Genomic DNA, 19141 nt, shown 5'->3' on the forward strand with positions numbered 1-19141 from the left:
CTTCCCACGTCCGAGCCCCACAAGCCGCTCGAACTCGGAAGTCGGGGGGTAGTGTTGGGGGGAATAAAGTTTCCCCCCAAATGACATAAATGCCCCAGAGAAGCCGTACAACCTCCGACCCCGGACAGCAGAAGTCGGCGTCCGACCTCGGAACGCTCGGCCACGAGACGACCGACCCCGAGACCTCCGACCTAAGAGAAACCCCGATGTCCGAGGACCGTACTCTAACATCCCTCCGGCATTTTTTGCGCATGGCCGCTGTAATCTTCCGGCACACTCAACAATAAATGCGGATCTCCGGCTTACTCCACCATTAATGCGGATCTCCGGCTTACTCCACCATTAATGCGGATCTCCGGCTTACTCCATAATAAATGCGCGTGGCTCCTGACATCTACGGATCCCCAGCTCTCCACGGCAAATCGACCCAGCAGGGTCTAGTCGACTATGATAAGTCTCTGATCTCGGCCATACCGCCAACATCAGTGCAATGATTCGCCTGACCGAGCACCGACCTGAACAACATGCTGAGCCATACTACGGCCTCTCCCTGTTACATCACAGGTAAACCGACCCCCGCATATAAAAGGGAGCCTTGGCCTCTCAAGAGGGGGGGAACATTGGTACCCCCAAAAATTCACTGTTTATCTTCCTTCTCCATACTATTTGCCCCCCTCACTGACTTGACCGTCGGAGGGCCGGCGCCGGAAAACCCGGCCACCGGTTCGTGTGCAGGCACCCAGACAGAGGACGCCGCCCGCCGACGGACCACCGCCCCGCCGTGAGAACTCACATCCGCTCCCTCTCTTCGACCGAAGATTGCCCCCGGGTCCAATTTCCAGCAACAGAAGCTTAAAAAGAAACGAAGAAATTATGATAACAAGTTCCTATAAGCTCACCAGGAAGAGATTCATGTTTCGATTTCATCATCAACCAGTAAATGTGGATGAAATCTCTAGATCCTGTGCCTAGTGGAACCAATAGGCACCTGTACATTCTATACATAAAGGTTGAGAAATAAAGTAAGTTGCTAGAACTGGGGCCAACAAGTACTTTTCGGTAGCAATAGCTGACATGTATCGGTACTCACCTGGTCGCTTCTTTTACTCGGGGGCCTGCCTCGAAACTCCTGGCCGGATGTAGCAAGCAATGCGAGAAACCTAGTCCTTTTTCTGTTTGGTATGAAATAAGCATAGCCCGTCACCCAGCTAACACCATTGCCAGCCTCACCATTCATCAAGTTTAGCCGTACTAGACTCAGCTTTTATATAGAGCAGTAGCATCTCATTCAACTCAGTCCATTTCATCAGATTTGCAAGGATGGACGCACCACTGCAATTGTCTTTCTTTTCCTCTCTGATGGATAATCAGTCAGATTGCCTCACAGCAAGAATGCAATGCATCCTGCCAACCTGAACACAAGACCCTATCATTGCATTCTTCAGCTGAATGCAAAGATTTAGAGACAATTGGTGTTTAAAAAAAAAATCACGAAGTCAAGCGGAAGCTTATCGGTTTCGTATATATCTTATTTGCATGAAACCGGCCGCCACTCAGGATCTTCGAAAGGGCTTTACAGGTTGCTTTATATACCTTTTTAAACATCCAATGAACTCCGGAAACTCGGCATGGCACACCGGTAATTTTTGAAGTGGAGCTCCAGCATGGACCGAATTGTTGACTCATGATGGTGTACATTACTAAAGTGTTACATACAAATCCAGAGTCTAAAACGAGAGAGTGAGAGGGGAGATTTCTTTGAATATTTTTGACTCTTGGCTTGTGTACATCAAGCTTGGGTGGAGGCTTATGTACAGAGTTTTTCCATGAAACTCATAATAAATGAGCCATCCCATTAACTCTATTTATTCAGCCAATTCATTGCTTTCAATTGCCAAACATTTGGCTCTTCAATTACCAAACATTTGGATTTTCAATTATCAAGCCATATGCACCTTCATTTGTTCATCTGTTTGATCTTTAAAACATGTAATACATATGCTAAAATATAAACAGTTAGGGCACTATGGGTGCCTTTATATTGGGCATTAAATTCCAATGTCTAACATCTCCTAATAGCCTATAGTGGGCACAATGCTTCCATGCATCTCTCTCTTGCTCCATTCGTGTTTGCTAATATGTTGTGCGACCACTAAGCACGCCTACATAAAAAGTCTTGTTTTAGATAAAATGATTAGTTTCAAAAAGGTGTCTCGTTATGCCCTAGACTTAATTAGCCACCATATCAAATTAAACATCTCTAATCTCTCTCGAGTTTTAATCTCATAGCCACGTTTAATCCCATCATTTTAATACACCCACGATTATACCACAACCCTAGGAAGTGACATAACCTATCGGCAGTGAGTATAAAACTTAAACATATGTGGTGCTATAAGTAGTCTCTCTTTTGCCTCATGACATTTAGTTTCGGATCAATCACTTTCCTAGCAAAGTCCCTTTAGATTGAATCAATCATAGTCGCCGGGCAACATACTAAAGTAACAGGCACTAAAACTTCAACTTCATGCAATAGTCAAAAGTCATAAAGAGCATTGTTTGGATTAATTACCATGATCTATAGGACTCACACAGTGAGGAGGCAGAGATTTATTCTCTCACCTCCTACATCGGTTGACAAATATATGCATTATGAATTACATGCTATGGTGGAGTTCTCTTTCCAAAAGATCATATGTCATGTCTCTCTAACACTGTTCATATCTTGGTCTAGTAGTTTACTAACGCCTAACCCAAGTCTTTTAATTTGTTGGCTAGCCTAGGCGCCAAATTTAAAAACCCGTATCTAGTTAATCACAGGCTACATTATTGCAGGGGAATCATGTATGGTCTATTAACTATAAATTCAAGTCTCATAGGATTTAACCAATAAACTAAAGTAGACTTTATCTTAACTTCAGCTAAGATGGCATATTATAATGTGTCTTATCACTATATGTTCAAGAATACCACAAACTATTAACTTTGCTCGCTATACAAGTACCAAGAGATACTATATCTCATCGATGCTCACTACTTCTAGTGCTGGAGGCATTTGCTCATGTGAGGGATTCAATCTCGCATAGTCTGGTGGCCGTCGTGCCACCAAATCTCAGTCTAAGAGCATCTCACATCTTACACGGAGTTCGATACTCTTCGAACTCATCAATTAAATTGTTATGCATGCTACTTAACATAGTAAAGCATGCAACATGATCACTTTTGCACCAAGTCTCATAGGCATCGAGATTCTGTTGGTCTTGTTCGGTACTTCCATGCATAGGTTGCACAAATGCCGTCATATAATGAAGGAGGGTCTCCAAGACCTCTTGCTCATTTAAGACATATTAGATCTTGTGATTTAATTCTGATTTGAGATCCATATAAATTCCTGTATATTTTCCATTTTTTAACCACGTCAAAATTAGAATTTTTCAAAAAATTGACTATTGTCTGTCATTTTTGCATAATATATGAATAATTTGTACTTTAGCATGCTATGTAAAGAATTGGCATAATTTTCTATACTATGGATGAATTTTAGCCATATATATATGACATGCATGTGGAAACATTTTATGGCTATGCATGATGATATTATTGACATATGACATGCATGAAAATTTTTACATTTCAGAAATCTTTTTTGGATTAACTCGAGTTGACTTACATATTAATGTGTATATATGTGCATATAGTATATTATATAGGACAGCCCTTTGACATGCTAATAAAACTTCTTCGAGAGAATTTGCTTCATCGAACTAAGAGTTTTTCAATCCGATGTATTTCTATTTGCTTGTTAATCTTCAAAATATAATTTTGTTGGCGGCTACCTTGGATTCTCCATGGGTGGAATTCTATCTGGCCAGGCTAGTGAAGGTCAGCCAATTATTTTTTACCAAATGTAATCTACTGCATATCAGAAGGCCCTCTATGAAAAAATTAGCCAGGCAGCCGGCCCACGAATTATTAAGCCCAAGGAATGGTTTAAATATGAAGCGGGCCCAATTTTGGCCGGCCACCGGGGAAAAAGACATCCCAGAAAAGCCTCCAGTGATATTACATGATTTACATCCCAAAGCCTCACTCGCGGAGCATGTCGCCAGGCTGCAACGCCATGTGCCGCCGGGCGCTGCCGCGTCGCGTCGTCTCGGTGGCCCTTATCCTCTTAACCGTCGCCTTGTGTTCGCCGCCGACGCGGCGCTCACCGGCAGCGGCAGAAGCAGCGGGGCATCACTTCGCCATGGTAACTCTCTTCCACCTCCCCGTCCGCTCCTCCTATTCTCCTCATCCTTCGCTCTCTTCTTTTCTCTCTTTTGATCCTGCTAAATTGTTGATTAAATATTCGGCTTTAGACAGCCCTTTCGATCTAAATTTCAACACTCCAGGACCAAATTTCTGCCGTCCACCAGGTCTCTTCTTTGATTTCATAGGCATACTTCAGACATGAAGAGGGAAAAATAAAATCATGTCTGATCATGTTTGGATTGCTGAAGGAAAAACAGGGGAAAAAACGCCCTTAAATAATGTTGATCGATTCTTTCGTTTCCCGTGAAACAAGCATATGAAATTGGGTTTTTTTTAAGGGAAAAGTACTTTTCCCATCTGCCGTCCTTGTATTTTTCTGTAACCACTAGGGAATTAAGAAGGAAGAAGTGTAAACGATGTCACCGTTCTTGATCATCCGTTGCCCATTAATTTGACCGTCGCCTCAGTAAACGCCACTGCATCGCATAGATTATGTTTGGGTTTGACCAGTCCCCTCAGGCACCAATGTTTTCCTCCATGGTACCGGTCTAACCTTTTGCTTTGTTCTCATCTCGATAGACTTAATTTTAGATAAGATTAGGGGAGACATTAAAGACACCACATCATTGTCTACTCATGTTCTTGCCACTTGCCTTGGACCAAATGACTCGCTGCACAGGCCTCTCTCCTTTGAATTGTTCACCTTATACTCTCTTTGGGTTAGATATAAACAAGTGCAATCTGTTTTTCTAAACCAAGCAAGTAATTCCCTGAGACCAGATCCTCTACAGTGCCTGTTTTGCACCGCAGAGGGCTCTATGCGCCTGGATAGCTGCCACGTTACCATTTTAAGGAGACGAATGGTTGTGCTTATCTTGAAAATATATATCGTCATGTTGAGATGCCAAACATGGTGGTTTGCTGAGATACGCAATGGATGACGTGGGGGCTATCCAGGTTTGTACAGCCCTCTGCGGTGCAAAATAGGTACCGCAGAGACAAAATTCAGCTCTCTTACAAACTCCCTCTCTCTCTTTTTCTTTCTCTCTCCCTTATGCCTCACACACAAAGACACCTCGCTATAACTTGCTACTATTAGCTGTAGGACAAGAATCCTGATATAAAATAAATTCCTCAATTGCATAAGAGACCATGCTGAATTCATTAATTATATAAAGAAACAAGACTTAGAACCATATACTACTATTCCAAAAGATAGGTGGCTGACTACATCACACCACAACACTTGAACTTGTGAAGCCTTCACTTTTTCAATAGGACATGATGGCAACCTTCCTTTCTCATTTAAAGATTGATATCAATCTTGTCCTTTTCCAAAAAGGATTAAACTAGGAATGGCTAAAGGACTTCATTGTGGAACTAATCTTTGATAATCACTAAAGAACAAAAATATCTATTCTAGGTGGGATAACTAAGTAGGATGAAACTAGGAATAGAATCCTAGTATAAACTAGCAATAATTATCAGCAAATCGTAGTAGATTCATTAAATATACTCCATATTTACTAAACTCACTTCCTCTTTCTTAATCATTTGCTGAGGGGATTATTTAGTAAAAGAAGAGTGTCTTTGTAAGAAAGGGAGATATGAGCCGAGCAATGCCCCGGTGGTCAAAGAAGCTTGGTTTGAGTTTGGGTGGTTCTTTTCGAAGTATTTAGACTTTGGTAGTTTAACTTGGATAGATTTTCTTTACCCTCCTCTCTCCATGTATACATTTATATGTCTTTCTACTTTCTATCTATCATTCGAATATTCAACCGTGTTGGGTGTTTACAAGGTTTGATGTTTTAGTATCAGATCCCACACCCATACCCAACAAGGTATACCTCATATTGAGTGTCGGTATGATACATACCTTTGTAAGAGTTCTCACTATGGAGAGCATACCCAGTCTTGGTACTAATAATGCATATCGGCTAAGTTGGGCTGGGGTATAGGTGGTTTCGCTCTCGGCCCATGTCACTAAACTGGCCCAAGGTTAACCTGACACATACCGAATCCATCATGTATAGGCCTAAGCTTGGCATAATAAGTTACAAGAGAGCTTGGGTGCAAATCAGGCTAGTCCAAATGAGTAACAAATTAAAAATCAAAAAAGAAAGCTCTCGTTCCCTTATAGTCATGTTTATAATTCCAAATCTTTATCAGTAATTTATATACAATCTTAGTTAGAAGACTAATTCCTCAAATAACTAGTATCTTTACCTGTATGATGGATAATATTTATTATTATAGTTTACTATATTATGTAAATATATGTATACAAAATATATATGTATATGCTATATAATATTGGGCAGAGCTGGGTTGGGCTGTCAGGCTCATATATCACTGGCCCAAGCTCTGATTCTAAATCAGTCCAAAAGTTTGTTACCCAAGTTAAGCATAAACTGAATAATATTGGCCCAACCTTCTTATAATGTGCGTTGGGTCAAGCAACCGATGGACTAGCCTGGCCTAATGTACATCCTTACTCAATACCCCACCAATACAGGTGGCAGACCCTGTACTGCATGGTACTTTCCAGGACAGCAAAAATGTGTGTTTATTGATGCATTCACTATTACCATTGGCCATGACAAATACTTTTCTTAAATTTAACAGGTAGATTCTTGCAACTTCCATTCATGTTATCCTAGATCTCTTCCTACCCTTCCTAATCCTTCATACTAGTATGGGAGGTTTCTTGGTGAGGCCTTCTCAGGCTTCTTTTGCATCTGGCATTACTGTATTAGTCAGATCACCATCTTGCCCTTTATCTTGCAGCAACTGCCCATTATTTTGCTAATATACTTGTTCCTTGTACTATTGCTTCTTGTCATGCTGCATATTTACCTAAGAATTCTCAGTTTGCTGCTCTTCTTGTGCATGCAAAATAATAATTTAATTCAGGAGTTTCAGGCAACAAAAGAAGGTCTCGTCAAGTTGGTGAGGAAATGTGTAAAGTAACTGTCATAAGTTCATAACAATAGTAACTGCATTTACTCAAAAAAAAATGTTATTGTACAATTTTGAACATGTATTTCTGGAGTGAATTATGGTTGCCCATGTGAGAAATCATTTCATCTTTTGGAAACAGAATATGGTTTTAGACCTTTTTTTTCTTTTGTTAAATGCCACGATGATCGCAGGCACCAAGCTGTGATGCGGTCGAGTTTTACAAGTTATTCAACAGATTGTATTGTCCAGTTAATGGAAGGTAGTGAAATTATTGTAGTAACACCCCCACCCGCCAACCTATAGATACGGATTGGTTTGCAATAGTTTATGGGAGACAGGATATAAACATGGGAGATTCCTTGAAAGCAAATAAGAGCATAGAGTCTAAACAATACAAAAGTTTACTCTAATTATATTTAGTATGTTATCTGTTAACTAATATTTTTTAACTAAAAGGAAAAATGTGTAAAATATTTGTACCCTAATTTTGATGATTTGAGCATGCTGTATGATTTTATTATTAATTTATTATCATTCCCTGAATTATGTATAATTGGACGCTTACTAGTATATCCCTTATAAGTTTTCAACAGTTTGACATGTGCAGATGCCTTTTAGTTGTGCACAGAGGTCTATTTGATCAAACTCTACATAAAATCTAGAATTCAGGTAAACACTAGTTTTGGGAGTTGCCACAACTTGTTTTACTCATTTACTTCTTGTGCATGGATGGTGATCCTCAACTGCTTGGAAGAGCTTGTGAATAAATAAGAACTCAAGGATTCTTGGCACCAGTAATAGTCTTTCACTCCATTGGTCCGACTATGTGAATCTTCATCTCACAGCATTCACATAGCATAGTGGAAAAAGAGGAATTTAGTTTCTATGCGAAGCCTAGAAGAAAACTGAAAATAATACCTTTGAGTTCTTTCAAAGGAACTCCAAATGACTAATATTGCACTTATTTATCCAAAACTTGACATGTTGGATATGAACACAGTTCCTGCGTGAACACTGACAAACAGCAGCCTTAGCAGATGTTGTCAATAGGTTAATGGTTAAGCACTGAAATCTATAGGTGATTATTTTGCTTTATTGGAGCTCAAGGTTTTAAGAAGGCAAGGTAGCAATGGCCTTCATCTGGTCATGAAAGATTTGTACTCAAGTAGTTGTTCAGCGGTTAAAGTAATTCAATCCTCTCCATGGTGCACCATGAATCGAGCAATGGAAAACTTTGAGGACAGCAAAACAAGTCATGTTTGCCGGGGGAATTAAACAATATTTGATAATGGTTATTAGTTGCCAATCATATACATGTACCTTCTAATATTCTGGTCTTATATCAGTTTCGGTGTTTTTGAATATAAACAGAAAAGAGAGGGTAGGCTCATTACATTAAAAAAAAGATATTCCAGATACCATAAGTTATAGAAGGTAGGAAAGACTGAAGTTATTTATCTCCAGTCTTCCACTTTTAATTTGACATTCTGTATATTGGTTCTTGTTCAGGACAATAGGCAGACTCTTCAAGTGGAAGACACTGCAAGTGAAGAAAATGACACTGAAATTTCTATAGTCAAGGATGCTTTAAAGTATTTCGATGCCGATTTTTTCAATGATTCAAAGGTAATGATGTATTATTATTGCATAATACTACTCACCATTCTTTGTTATTTCTTTTGTGAACATCTAGAAGTTATTCTTTGCTCCTTTTTAGGTGAAAGAAATGATGAAGGGTGCAAAAGAGTTCAACTTACCTATGTTCAGAGTGAACCGTAGGCTGGTTGCTTTTGAAGATGGGGGATTGCATAATCCATCAGTTTTGGTGTTCAATTCATCGTGGGGCAGCAAAGAAGCACCTCATAATAATAGAAAATTCAACTATTCTCCTTTGTCTGGGATAAAGAGGCCAAGTAGTGAAGAAGATATTGCATTCATGTCTGTAAGTTGATATGCAGTATCATTTTCCATTACTGGATTTAAAGGCTTTTTGTTGCCTGTTTTCCCCCCTCTGTGATTTTACTTGTCCTTTTAGCATGTTTAACTGGGCGCCTGCCAGGTACTTGAACTAGGAGAACTTATTAGGACCAAACAAATTACTTCGTGCGAGCTTACTGATATATTCCTTCGAAGATTAAGAAGGTGGACTCAAGTTCATCTTCTCCCTTTTTTTCCTTGTCTGAACTTGCAAACTTGCAGCTTCTTATCAAATTTTATATGAACTCCTCTATTTATTAGAAATCTTTCAACTGATGTGATAATTTGGAAATTCACTAGGTACAATCATGTTCTTGAAGCTGTGATTTCATTTACTGAAGACTTAGCACACAGTCAGGCTACAAAGGCAGATGAGTTGCTGGCCCAAGGAACATATTTGGGTACCATATATTCTTAATTGATTTTTAAAGTCAATGTTCATCTCTCCTAGCTTCTTTCTATCAAATAAAAAGAAAAAGAAAGAAAAAAGAGCCATGTTTGCTGGTCTTAAGAGATGCAAGTTTGACGGAGTCTTGGTGGTTTTCCTTTGATACCAGTAATAGACATTCTGGTTTTGGCTTGTTGATGAGAAACTATTTAGGCTTGGAATCACTCTCCGCCTGTTGAAACGAAAACAAGAACGTCCAAAAAATCGCATTGCTCAAAAGCAATTTTTATTGATGTCGGCCTGCTCAGATACAGTTCTATTGACCCGTGAAGTTCAAGTGTGATATATCATATCTGGAAATTTCTGAGAAGGAAATGCAACATTGATTTTTTCCTATCACCTTCTTGGAGAAAAGATGGATGGAAACCCAATCACTTGAATCCAAATATTTTTCTCTTTTCCTTTTCTTCTTTGAGAACAATGGGGCAGAACCTCCCCCCGACCTCCATCTTACTTGACGGCAAGGATGTATTTTTGCTTATATTGAGATTTGAGGTTGAGAAAATGTTTTATGGCATCAAAATGTTTGATCTGAGTTGCAGGTCCTCTTCATGGAATTCCTTATGGACTGAAAGACATTATAGCAGTACCCCACTATAAGACCACTTGGGGTTCAAAAACGTTCGAGGATCAAATTCTTGACATTGAAGCTTGGGTCTACAAAAGGTTACTCTCAAACTTATGAATGCATACTTTAATGTTTTATGGCTATATTAATTTATTAACTGATCATGGTGCAATATATTAACTATTACAGGCTAAAGTCTGCTGGAGCTGTTCTTGTAGCAAAGCTTGTTTCAGGATCACTAGCCTATGACGATATCTGGTTTGGGGGAAGGACCAGAAACCCTTGGAATATTGCTGAATTCTCTACTGGTTCATCAGCAGGACCAGCAGCCAGCACATCTGCAGGTTATTTTGTGTGATTAAGAGGCAGCTGTTGTGAACTGACCTTTAAGTAGCTAATTTTGGACTAGATTTAATAGATAATTGAACAAGTAAATTGACGTTTAGTATTTTGGGGGTGGAGGCATGGTTCCATTTGCGATTGGCTCGGAAACCGCTGGGTCAATAACTTACCCTGCTGCTCGTTGTGGAATAACTGGCTTGCGCCCGACTTTTGGGACTGTTGGTCGAAGTGGTGTCATGAGCATATCTGAGAGTTTGGTAGCTGAGTTTTGTTCTCAATTAGTACTTTTTGTAATTTTTTATTTTTCAATATTTTTAAAAAATGATGAGCTGAAATTTTTTTTGCATATAACAGGACAAGCTTGGTCCTTTCTGCAGAAGTGCCGCAGACTGTGCTCTTATAATAGATGCCATTAGAGGAAAGGATCCAGATGACCCTTCATCTCGTAATGTTGCTCTCGAAGACCCATTTCAAGTTGACATCCAAAAACTAACTGTTGGTTATCTTGAAGATGCTGAGATGGAGGTGAGTCTTTTGCTTAATTTCATTGAAATTAATGTAATCTTTCTCTCATCATCTGAAATGGTACCATACTGTTGTTCTTTCATTCTGCCAGGTTGTTTATGTTCTTTCGTCAAAGGGTGTTAATTGTGTTCCTTTCAAGCTAAATTACACAGTTGAATCAGTTCAGGCAATTCTCAATTTTACAATGGATGTTGATATGCTGTCCCACTTTGACAAGTGGCAGCGCTCAGGACATGATGATGAGTACGAAGCGCAAGATCAGTGGCCAGTAGAGCTGCGACGTGCCCGTTTGATACCTGCCGTAGACTATCTGCAGGTATAACTCCCATCATTTTCTCTAATTCTTGTAGAATATATAATGTATTTCCTAAAGCTGATGAGTTAGTATCATCCAATTTATAGAGACAACCATGGGGCATGGTGGGTGGTACAAAGTTATATACAGCTTATAAATGGTCCGAAGGAGTCCCGTAGATAGATAAGCTGTGAATAATCCATTTGGGCATTTTAATCGATGCGATAGAGCTAACTGGCAAAGCCTTTAAATGTAACAAAAACTTAGTCCAGTTTAAGTGACTCATATGCTGCTAGTTTGTTTCTTTTTGATAGTGCAACAGCAGTACATTATGTACATTATTAATCTTTCCTATCCTGTTGACATATATAAAATAATTATTTACAGGCACAAAGGGTACGAGGGAAGCTGATAAAGGAAGTTTGTGGGAGTTTTACTGTAGATGCATTCATTGGCAATGCAACTGATTGGGAGAGGGTCTGCTTGGGAAATCTTGTCGGTATGCCTGTAATTGTTGTTCCAACAGGTTTCAAAAGCATTGAAGATCCACCTAAAGGTGGTACCAGAAGAAGAACCACAATAACTACAGGCATATATGCGCCTCCTGACCATGATCACATTGTAAGTCATATATTATGGAAATTGTTTTTGGTAGTCCATTGAATACTATAAAGGTTTAATCCTGTTGAACAGAATTTTGCAAATAATGGTGCTTTGCATTTTTGAATGTTGATATTGTCAAGTCGAAATGGCACCTGCTTGCACCTTTATGGATTATTAACTGCATGAGCATGAATGCAAAGTTACCTTAGTTGATGCTCTTCCTAGATAGCTTATTTCTTGAACATGGGGAGAACAAAATGCCCTCCACAATTCTATAAAATTGGACCTGTTATAAATGTTTCTGCTTACAACTAATTGGTAACCCTTGCTCTCTCTTTTAGACTTGAGACTGGAGCTTGTTGCTTTTTAAGATTTGAAAACATGAGGACTCTATGGATGTAATAAAAGAAAACATCATATTTTATCATTTTGTCATGTTTTTTGAATAAAGAAAATTTGATGTTATCAGTTGTGCTTCAAATTCAAGCCCCAAAAACAACAAATGCCAATCATGATTGTTTGATGAAAAAAGCTCTGATCCCAGTTTGGGATTGGAATTTGTAGCTTGAAATAAATGTTCTGCAGTTCAACTGAACATCTAAAATTGCGAAAAGTAGAGTGATTATTTGGAAATAGAAGCCACCAACTACAAGCAGGGATCCTCTGCAGAGCGTGTTTAACACCGAAGAGGTCCGGCCGTGCATAGTTGGATGGGCAAGACATCAGCCTTCTAAGAGTGGACGGTTGTCATCCATTTCTCAACCTGCCGTATTTGGCATGGCAATATAATGGGCCTCAGTCTTCCATTTATGAAATGGGCGATGTATCGCCCATCCAAGTATGCACGGTCCTCGGCACCACATAGGATCCAATCTCACCGATGCAGCCATAAAATTGGTAATTTGAATGAGTCATGAAATTGGAAATTTGATGCATGATTGTCGAATAGCAAAAGTAGCATTAGCATGTGGGAGGACATATTTGCTGATATATGTTACCTGGTTCTTCATGTTTTCCAGGCTCTAGCATTAGCTATGGCATACCAATCAGCCACCAATCACCACAAACAACGGCCACCTATTGATGACCTTGGCCCAAATGACGTGGTTCCGACTCCTGGTACAACTTTCTGACTTTCATTATTTAGTCTAGTGGGCTACTCTTTTCGGTTGTTCTACGGATTCCTGGTCAAATTGTTAATCACTCACACCTTATGAAGCATATGTTCTGTGGTCAAACTTTTTTTTTTTCAGGTGGAAACTAGTTGTTCTGGGCATTGGGTTTGGTGACTGAGAAACTTGGCATTTTATAATATATATATATAAAGAAATCACTAAATTTTGGCAATGGGGTAAATTGTTCATTTTGCGACTCTGGCAAAAACCTAGGACAGTTCAGTTCTATTAGCATACCATGGAAAATTATTGGGATTTCTTCATCCTAGAATTTATTCCTGGAGGCATGAATGAATCTGTTGGTGCATGATCTTGCCATGCCATTTTCCTCTTGTTACCAAACTAGCTAGACGCCATGGACTGATGTGATCTTCCAAAATTTTATTGTGTAGGGACATCATTGTGTTGTGATCCCTTCGACAATTCATGTTTATGCTTCCAGCGCGGTTGTTGGTTGGCTGAGTCTTTTAAATCTTTGCGAAAATTCTGAATTGCAAGTAGGATAATACATCAATGCGAGTACACTATCTCGAACAGTTCTTCAACCAATGCTCTACGATCGGTATGTTACATTATAGAGAATCTTTACGTACTAGTAGATGATACATTACTGCAAGTACATATTTTTGCATTGTCTGAAAGAATGTTAAGGTATCAAACTACCGCTAGATTTTTCTTGTGGGCCCTGATTTGCTTTGTTGTTAAGATCATTGCATGGGTAATAAGACTTCTGTTTGATTATAGCATGCTCATTTTATTCGCATCACTTAAAATGCATTTGATTCTAAATTGCTGGTTTAGTTTGTACTTGCTGCCATAAACTAGTTGCTATTAGCTGCAGAAGAAAGGGTCTTCCTTGTTCCCTTGGTCCAAATACAGCGGCAACCCCACTAACCCATCTGGAATTCCCTTTTTTTTTTTTCTGGTAGCATGCTACGTCGGTGCGAAAACAGAAGATCAATGCAGCTGGCAGTGTATACCAAGAATGAGCACCTGGTTTTTTTGCAATACATGTAGGGAGATCAGCTGTTTATTTGGAGTTTTAGTACCTGTTTTGGCCCTTCGTTATGGGCAAGATACCAATCGACTGAACTAATAATTTCTTTTAAGAAAAGGAATGGAAGGAAAAAGATTCTTCTCACTATTTGAAAGAATCAGTCGAAGTGCAAGGATGTAGTTTAAAAGCAGTTGTTCGCATAATCGTGTGAGTAAGCTCTGTTGGTAGAGCAGAGTGATTTCCAAGAAATTAAAAAGTTGGACAGCCGAGACCAGGACAGAGATTGGGGAAGCCTTTTTATTCAAGAGAACTTGACCGTTTCGTTCTCTCCAAGCTTGCCGCCACACCGCTAAAGCGAGCCGATCCCGCCGACGATATCTCGAGTCTTTTCTTCCTCCTGTTGTTCCAAAGAGAGTAGGTGGTGAGGGAGCTCTGGCATCTACTAGGACGAATATTGGCCTTAGGTAAGAATCCTATGCGGCACCCTTTTTATTAGCTAACGTAGGACTATGACCTAGGTGGCTTCTCACCACCCTCTTTATAATATATATATATATATATATACACACACACACACACATGTACATACATATATATATATATATATATATATATATATATATATATATATATATATATATATATATATATATATATATATATATATATATATATATATATATATATATATATATATATATATATATATATATATATATATATATATATATATATATATATACACACACATGTACATACATATATATATATATATATATATACACACATGTACATACATATATATATATATATATATATACACACATGTACATACATATATATATATATATATATACATACATACATACACATGTACATACATACATACACATGTACATACATACATACACATGTATATATATGTACACATGTACACATATATATATGTATACATACATATATGTGCACATATATGTATGTATACACACATATATGTGCACATGTGCGTATGTGTACAGATACATATATGTATACATAGATCTATATGTATACATATGTATCTATATATATATATATACACACATATACATATGTATATATCTATATATACATATGTATATGTATATATAGATATATATGTGTAGATATATGTAGATATGTATGTATATATGTGTAGATATATGTATGTGTATATGTATGTATGTATATGTCTATATATGTGTATGCATATATATATATATATATATATATATATATATATATATATATATATATATATATATATATATATATATATATATATATATATATATATATATATATATATATATATGGGACTATAACAATCTCCTCCATTCAAACTTCGTCATGGTTGACTCCTTGAGAGAGGGGGTTCACTTATGGTCCGGGTTCTACTCAACTTTGTCCACGACCTTAGTATCATCCACTTAGGGTTCATAAAGATTGTGACGCATAATGATTCTGGCTTTAATATCATATGTCATGGACTCGTGGCATAAAGCAGCCTGAAAACTTGAGCTGTTAGGAGGAGGACTGGTCTGGGCTAATAATCTCATGTGACATCTTTTTTTTTTATTAATGATACTTCCAACACCTAGAGCCTTCATTAATCGACAAATCCTTCCATCAAAGTGGAGATGTAACACTAAATGATTAATGGTTTCGTTTCCTCCCTCGCGGAGCCCGCATTATTTGACTTGGCTGCGGGTCCATCCTCAGCAGCAGGTTGTTGGTGTGTAGGCGATTACAAAGGGCTAACCACGTGAATTTTCAAACTTTTCTGGTGTCTGTCTTCCATAAGCTTTTATTAGCATGGATGTAAGAGGCCTCCGCTGATGATGAATTCGTAGGAGGATTGATGTAAAACTGTTATTGCCTGTAAGCTTCCATAATTACTCGTCTGCAGCTTACAGGGGTGATACCGGAAAGTACAGCTTTAACTCCTCGTTATTCAGCCCATCCCCCGGAATGTTCATTGGTCGAGGAACACTCGGTGGGTTGGGCTTTGAGGTTGTCCTAAGGAAGCCCAGCCCATTGCCTACAAGCCTTTGATATCTCTTTTTTTTTGCTAAAATGAATATATCATATATTACGGATATAGCTAAAAAAGTCAAAAAAAATAATACATTCCAAAAGGATAACCTCCTCTCCCCTGCCTAAAAAATATTTGCAGGGTGGTTGACCATATATGAAGTTATTCAATATGCTGCTTTATTAGTTTCTCTCTCTCTCTCTCTCTCTCTCTCTCTCTCTCTCTCTCTCTCTCTCTCTATATATATATATATATATATATATATATATAGTTTGCCAGTAAAACCATTCCACTAGATATCATATTTCAGATATCCTTAAACTTGCTGGATCCGGTCGATACTGCCGCCGAATCGCCCACGCTTTGATATCTAACTTCAAAAAAAAAAAAATATCGAATCGATGTGCCACAACATTTAAGATAAAAGGCGAAGTTAGGTGGTTGTTCGAACGGTTTTCCGGGTAGTCGCGTCCAAGTCCTCGTCCCGGCTTCACGGCCCATCGCTTTGTAACGATCCTCGTCGTCAGGTTTTCCGGGTAGTCGCGTCCAAATCCTCGTCCCAGACGTCACGGCTTCACGGCCCATCGCTTTGTAACGATCCTCCTCGTCTGATCTGACGGCACGCTCACGACGCGAATCCCGGCCCGAAACGGTTGCCGCCTCTTTGTTCGTATCCTGCTTTAGCACTAAATACCGAGAATACCCCTTCCGTCGCCTCAAAGATACGACACAATGTCGTGATAAATTACCAATAATGCCACTCTCTCGACCCACTCCTACGTCAATGTCTTTGACCTTCCTCGCGGCGGAGGTGACCGCTGACCACGACCTGGCTTTGTCTTTTTCATTTCGCGTTGTTTCGTTAAACAAAACCCCACCATCCCGTTAGGCACAAATTCCCGCCCACCCGCATATATCCAGTTAATTTTATAACCCACGTGCCGTATGGGAGAATAAAAGACCAACTTTAGCTAAGTTGATGATATCTGGTTGGACTTCTCACAATTAGTATAAATCAAGGTCTACTAATCAAGATCTACTGTATGTACCACCTCATCCCACTCGGTATGAAACATTCCATACCTTACCAAAAGAAAATCGGTATAAAATACACCTTCAAATCGATACGAGCTCCATCCATTCGAGAAGTACAGAAGTGCGTACTGATCCGTACTTAGATGTACCGAGATAAAAATTAGAAAATTGATAAAAAAGTTATTTCGGTACAGAAATATACAGTATTGTACTGTACTAAACCGATAAAATACCGATATACTATCCGATACCGAAATTGCAGACCTTGGTATAAATAATAAGCTTTATATGTGATTCTGCAGCAACTCTTTTTTTTTGTTGTAAAATCTAGATTATTAGCATCAATTATAAGGTATAGCTAATTAAATCAGATTTATTAGAAATATGGTTATTGTTAAGGTTTATGCTTGGTTAGCCTATCTAGGAATTTAAACCTAAGCATATAGTTATTAATTTAGTTGGAGCTCTATGATGAGTTGGACTCGTAAAGAGGAATCTATATATATTAGTTTAGGAGCCCCTTCTTCTCACAGAAACAAAATCCCAAAGATATCCTCCACCAAAGTCGTGGTTGGAGAGAAACCTAGAATTCGGCATCAACACGTATAACTTTAAACATTTTATTTTATTACTCCTGTACGTTACCATGATCGACCCTGGTATTGTAGTTCTACTGTCATCTAGTATCAGAAGACATTATTTGATATTACATGAATGAAAGTTGATTGAATTCCATGTTTTATATGAAAAAAGATATTAGATTTGCCTATACAATATGTTTAGGTTAAGAAAAGTTCTCTACAACAGGATGAATGCCATGTAAAGTTCTCTTATAATACTGATGAATATAAAGATCAAAGGGAGACTATTGTAGGAGATAGTTTTGGACTATCGCTGTCTTCTACTGGTTTTATGTCATTCATGCTTTGTAGTTGTTAAAAAATATGAGATCCACAAGGGGTTGATATTAGGATCTATAGGTACTGCAAATATGTATAGGAGAGGTTGATCCATAATCTCTATTTATATCCACTGGATTCTTGTAATTACCTCTTGTAAATAATTCTCTTTTAATAAAAGCCGGGTGCCACTTCTACTTCCCTTCTCATTTGAAAAAGAAAATATTTATATTTATATTGATTACAGCATAACTTTTCCTTGTATTGCGAATTTATATTGATTATTTCTCTAAATGAGTATATCGCTACAATAAAGATAAAATAAAGATTCAACATGGAGTAGCATCAAATATTTTGATAATATATACCGTAGAAGGATTGCTGAAAAATTATAGGGTACTTAAAGAGCTAAACATTTTCTAGTTGGTCGATAAGAATTGTTTATAATATTTTTGCACTATAATATATCATCTTTGATTTTAAACAATGATAGGTTACTCTCTTTTTATGCACAAGAATATTTAGAGCTATATCAAGAAATTTTTAAGTATGTCATGTTCTTGATTCTAGATAATTATCATAAGTACGTTCATAAAAATCAACCGCTGAAATAATGTTATATAAAGTTTATTCCACTGCAGAAAATAATAATAAAAGAAATTTTGAGTAAAGGAAGAAGTATAACTAGAGATATGAATATAAAATAATTTGTATTTTCAAGAAATATAAAAATTTAAGTACCATTACAGGAAGGTCAAGTTAAATTAACTAAACAGTCACTAAAGAATTTATCATATGTAACACATATTTTCAGTTGGCACCCAATTTGGATGTTGTGTTATTTATATTTTTAGTAATCTTTAAAATTTGAAATGAAATTATATTCTGAGAATGAAGCATTACTCCAATAAAGATACCAAGTGAATTAAAGATCTGTCGCTTGTTAGGTGATTATACTTTTCATTGATGTTGATAAAGTGAATAACTAAAATTTTGACAAGAAAGAAATAGA

The 19141-nt window shown here is 37.9% G+C and overlaps 1 protein-coding gene across 4 annotated transcripts; it reads left to right on the forward strand.

The window, feature by feature from the left end:
• Window positions 1-4053: 4053 nt before the first annotated feature.
• Window positions 4054-14286, forward strand: LOC103712360 (Amidase family protein). Of its 4 annotated transcripts, XR_015976930.2 has the most exons (15): window positions 4111-4249; window positions 7806-7881; window positions 8722-8838; window positions 8930-9154; window positions 9272-9354; window positions 9490-9590; window positions 10180-10303; window positions 10395-10549; window positions 10668-10804; window positions 10902-11072; window positions 11164-11388; window positions 11755-11988; window positions 12990-13089; window positions 13538-13707; window positions 14075-14286. XR_015976930.2 is itself a non-coding variant. In XM_039133470.3 (13 exons), the coding sequence occupies exons 1-13, from the start codon at window positions 4067-4069 to the stop codon at window positions 13633-13635; spliced, it is 1953 nt and encodes a 650-aa protein (XP_038989398.3). In that variant the 5' UTR covers window positions 4054-4066; the 3' UTR covers window positions 13636-13911. The 4 variants fall into 4 exon arrangements, 2 of the variants coding, with proteins under 2 accessions (XP_038989398.3, XP_088575546.2); XR_015976929.2 differs by lacking the exon at window positions 7806-7881 and having other exon boundaries at window positions 4054-4249; XM_039133470.3 differs by lacking the exons at window positions 7806-7881; window positions 14075-14286 and having other exon boundaries at window positions 4054-4249; window positions 13538-13911.
• Window positions 14287-19141: the final 4855 nt, after the last annotated feature.

Source organism: Phoenix dactylifera, chromosome 4 (assembly GCF_051530095.1).
Source record: "Phoenix dactylifera cultivar Ajwa chromosome 4, Ajwa_hap1_PhDact_Kaust_v1.1, whole genome shotgun sequence".
In the NCBI taxonomy this organism is placed as follows: domain Eukaryota; kingdom Viridiplantae; phylum Streptophyta; class Magnoliopsida; order Arecales; family Arecaceae; genus Phoenix; species Phoenix dactylifera.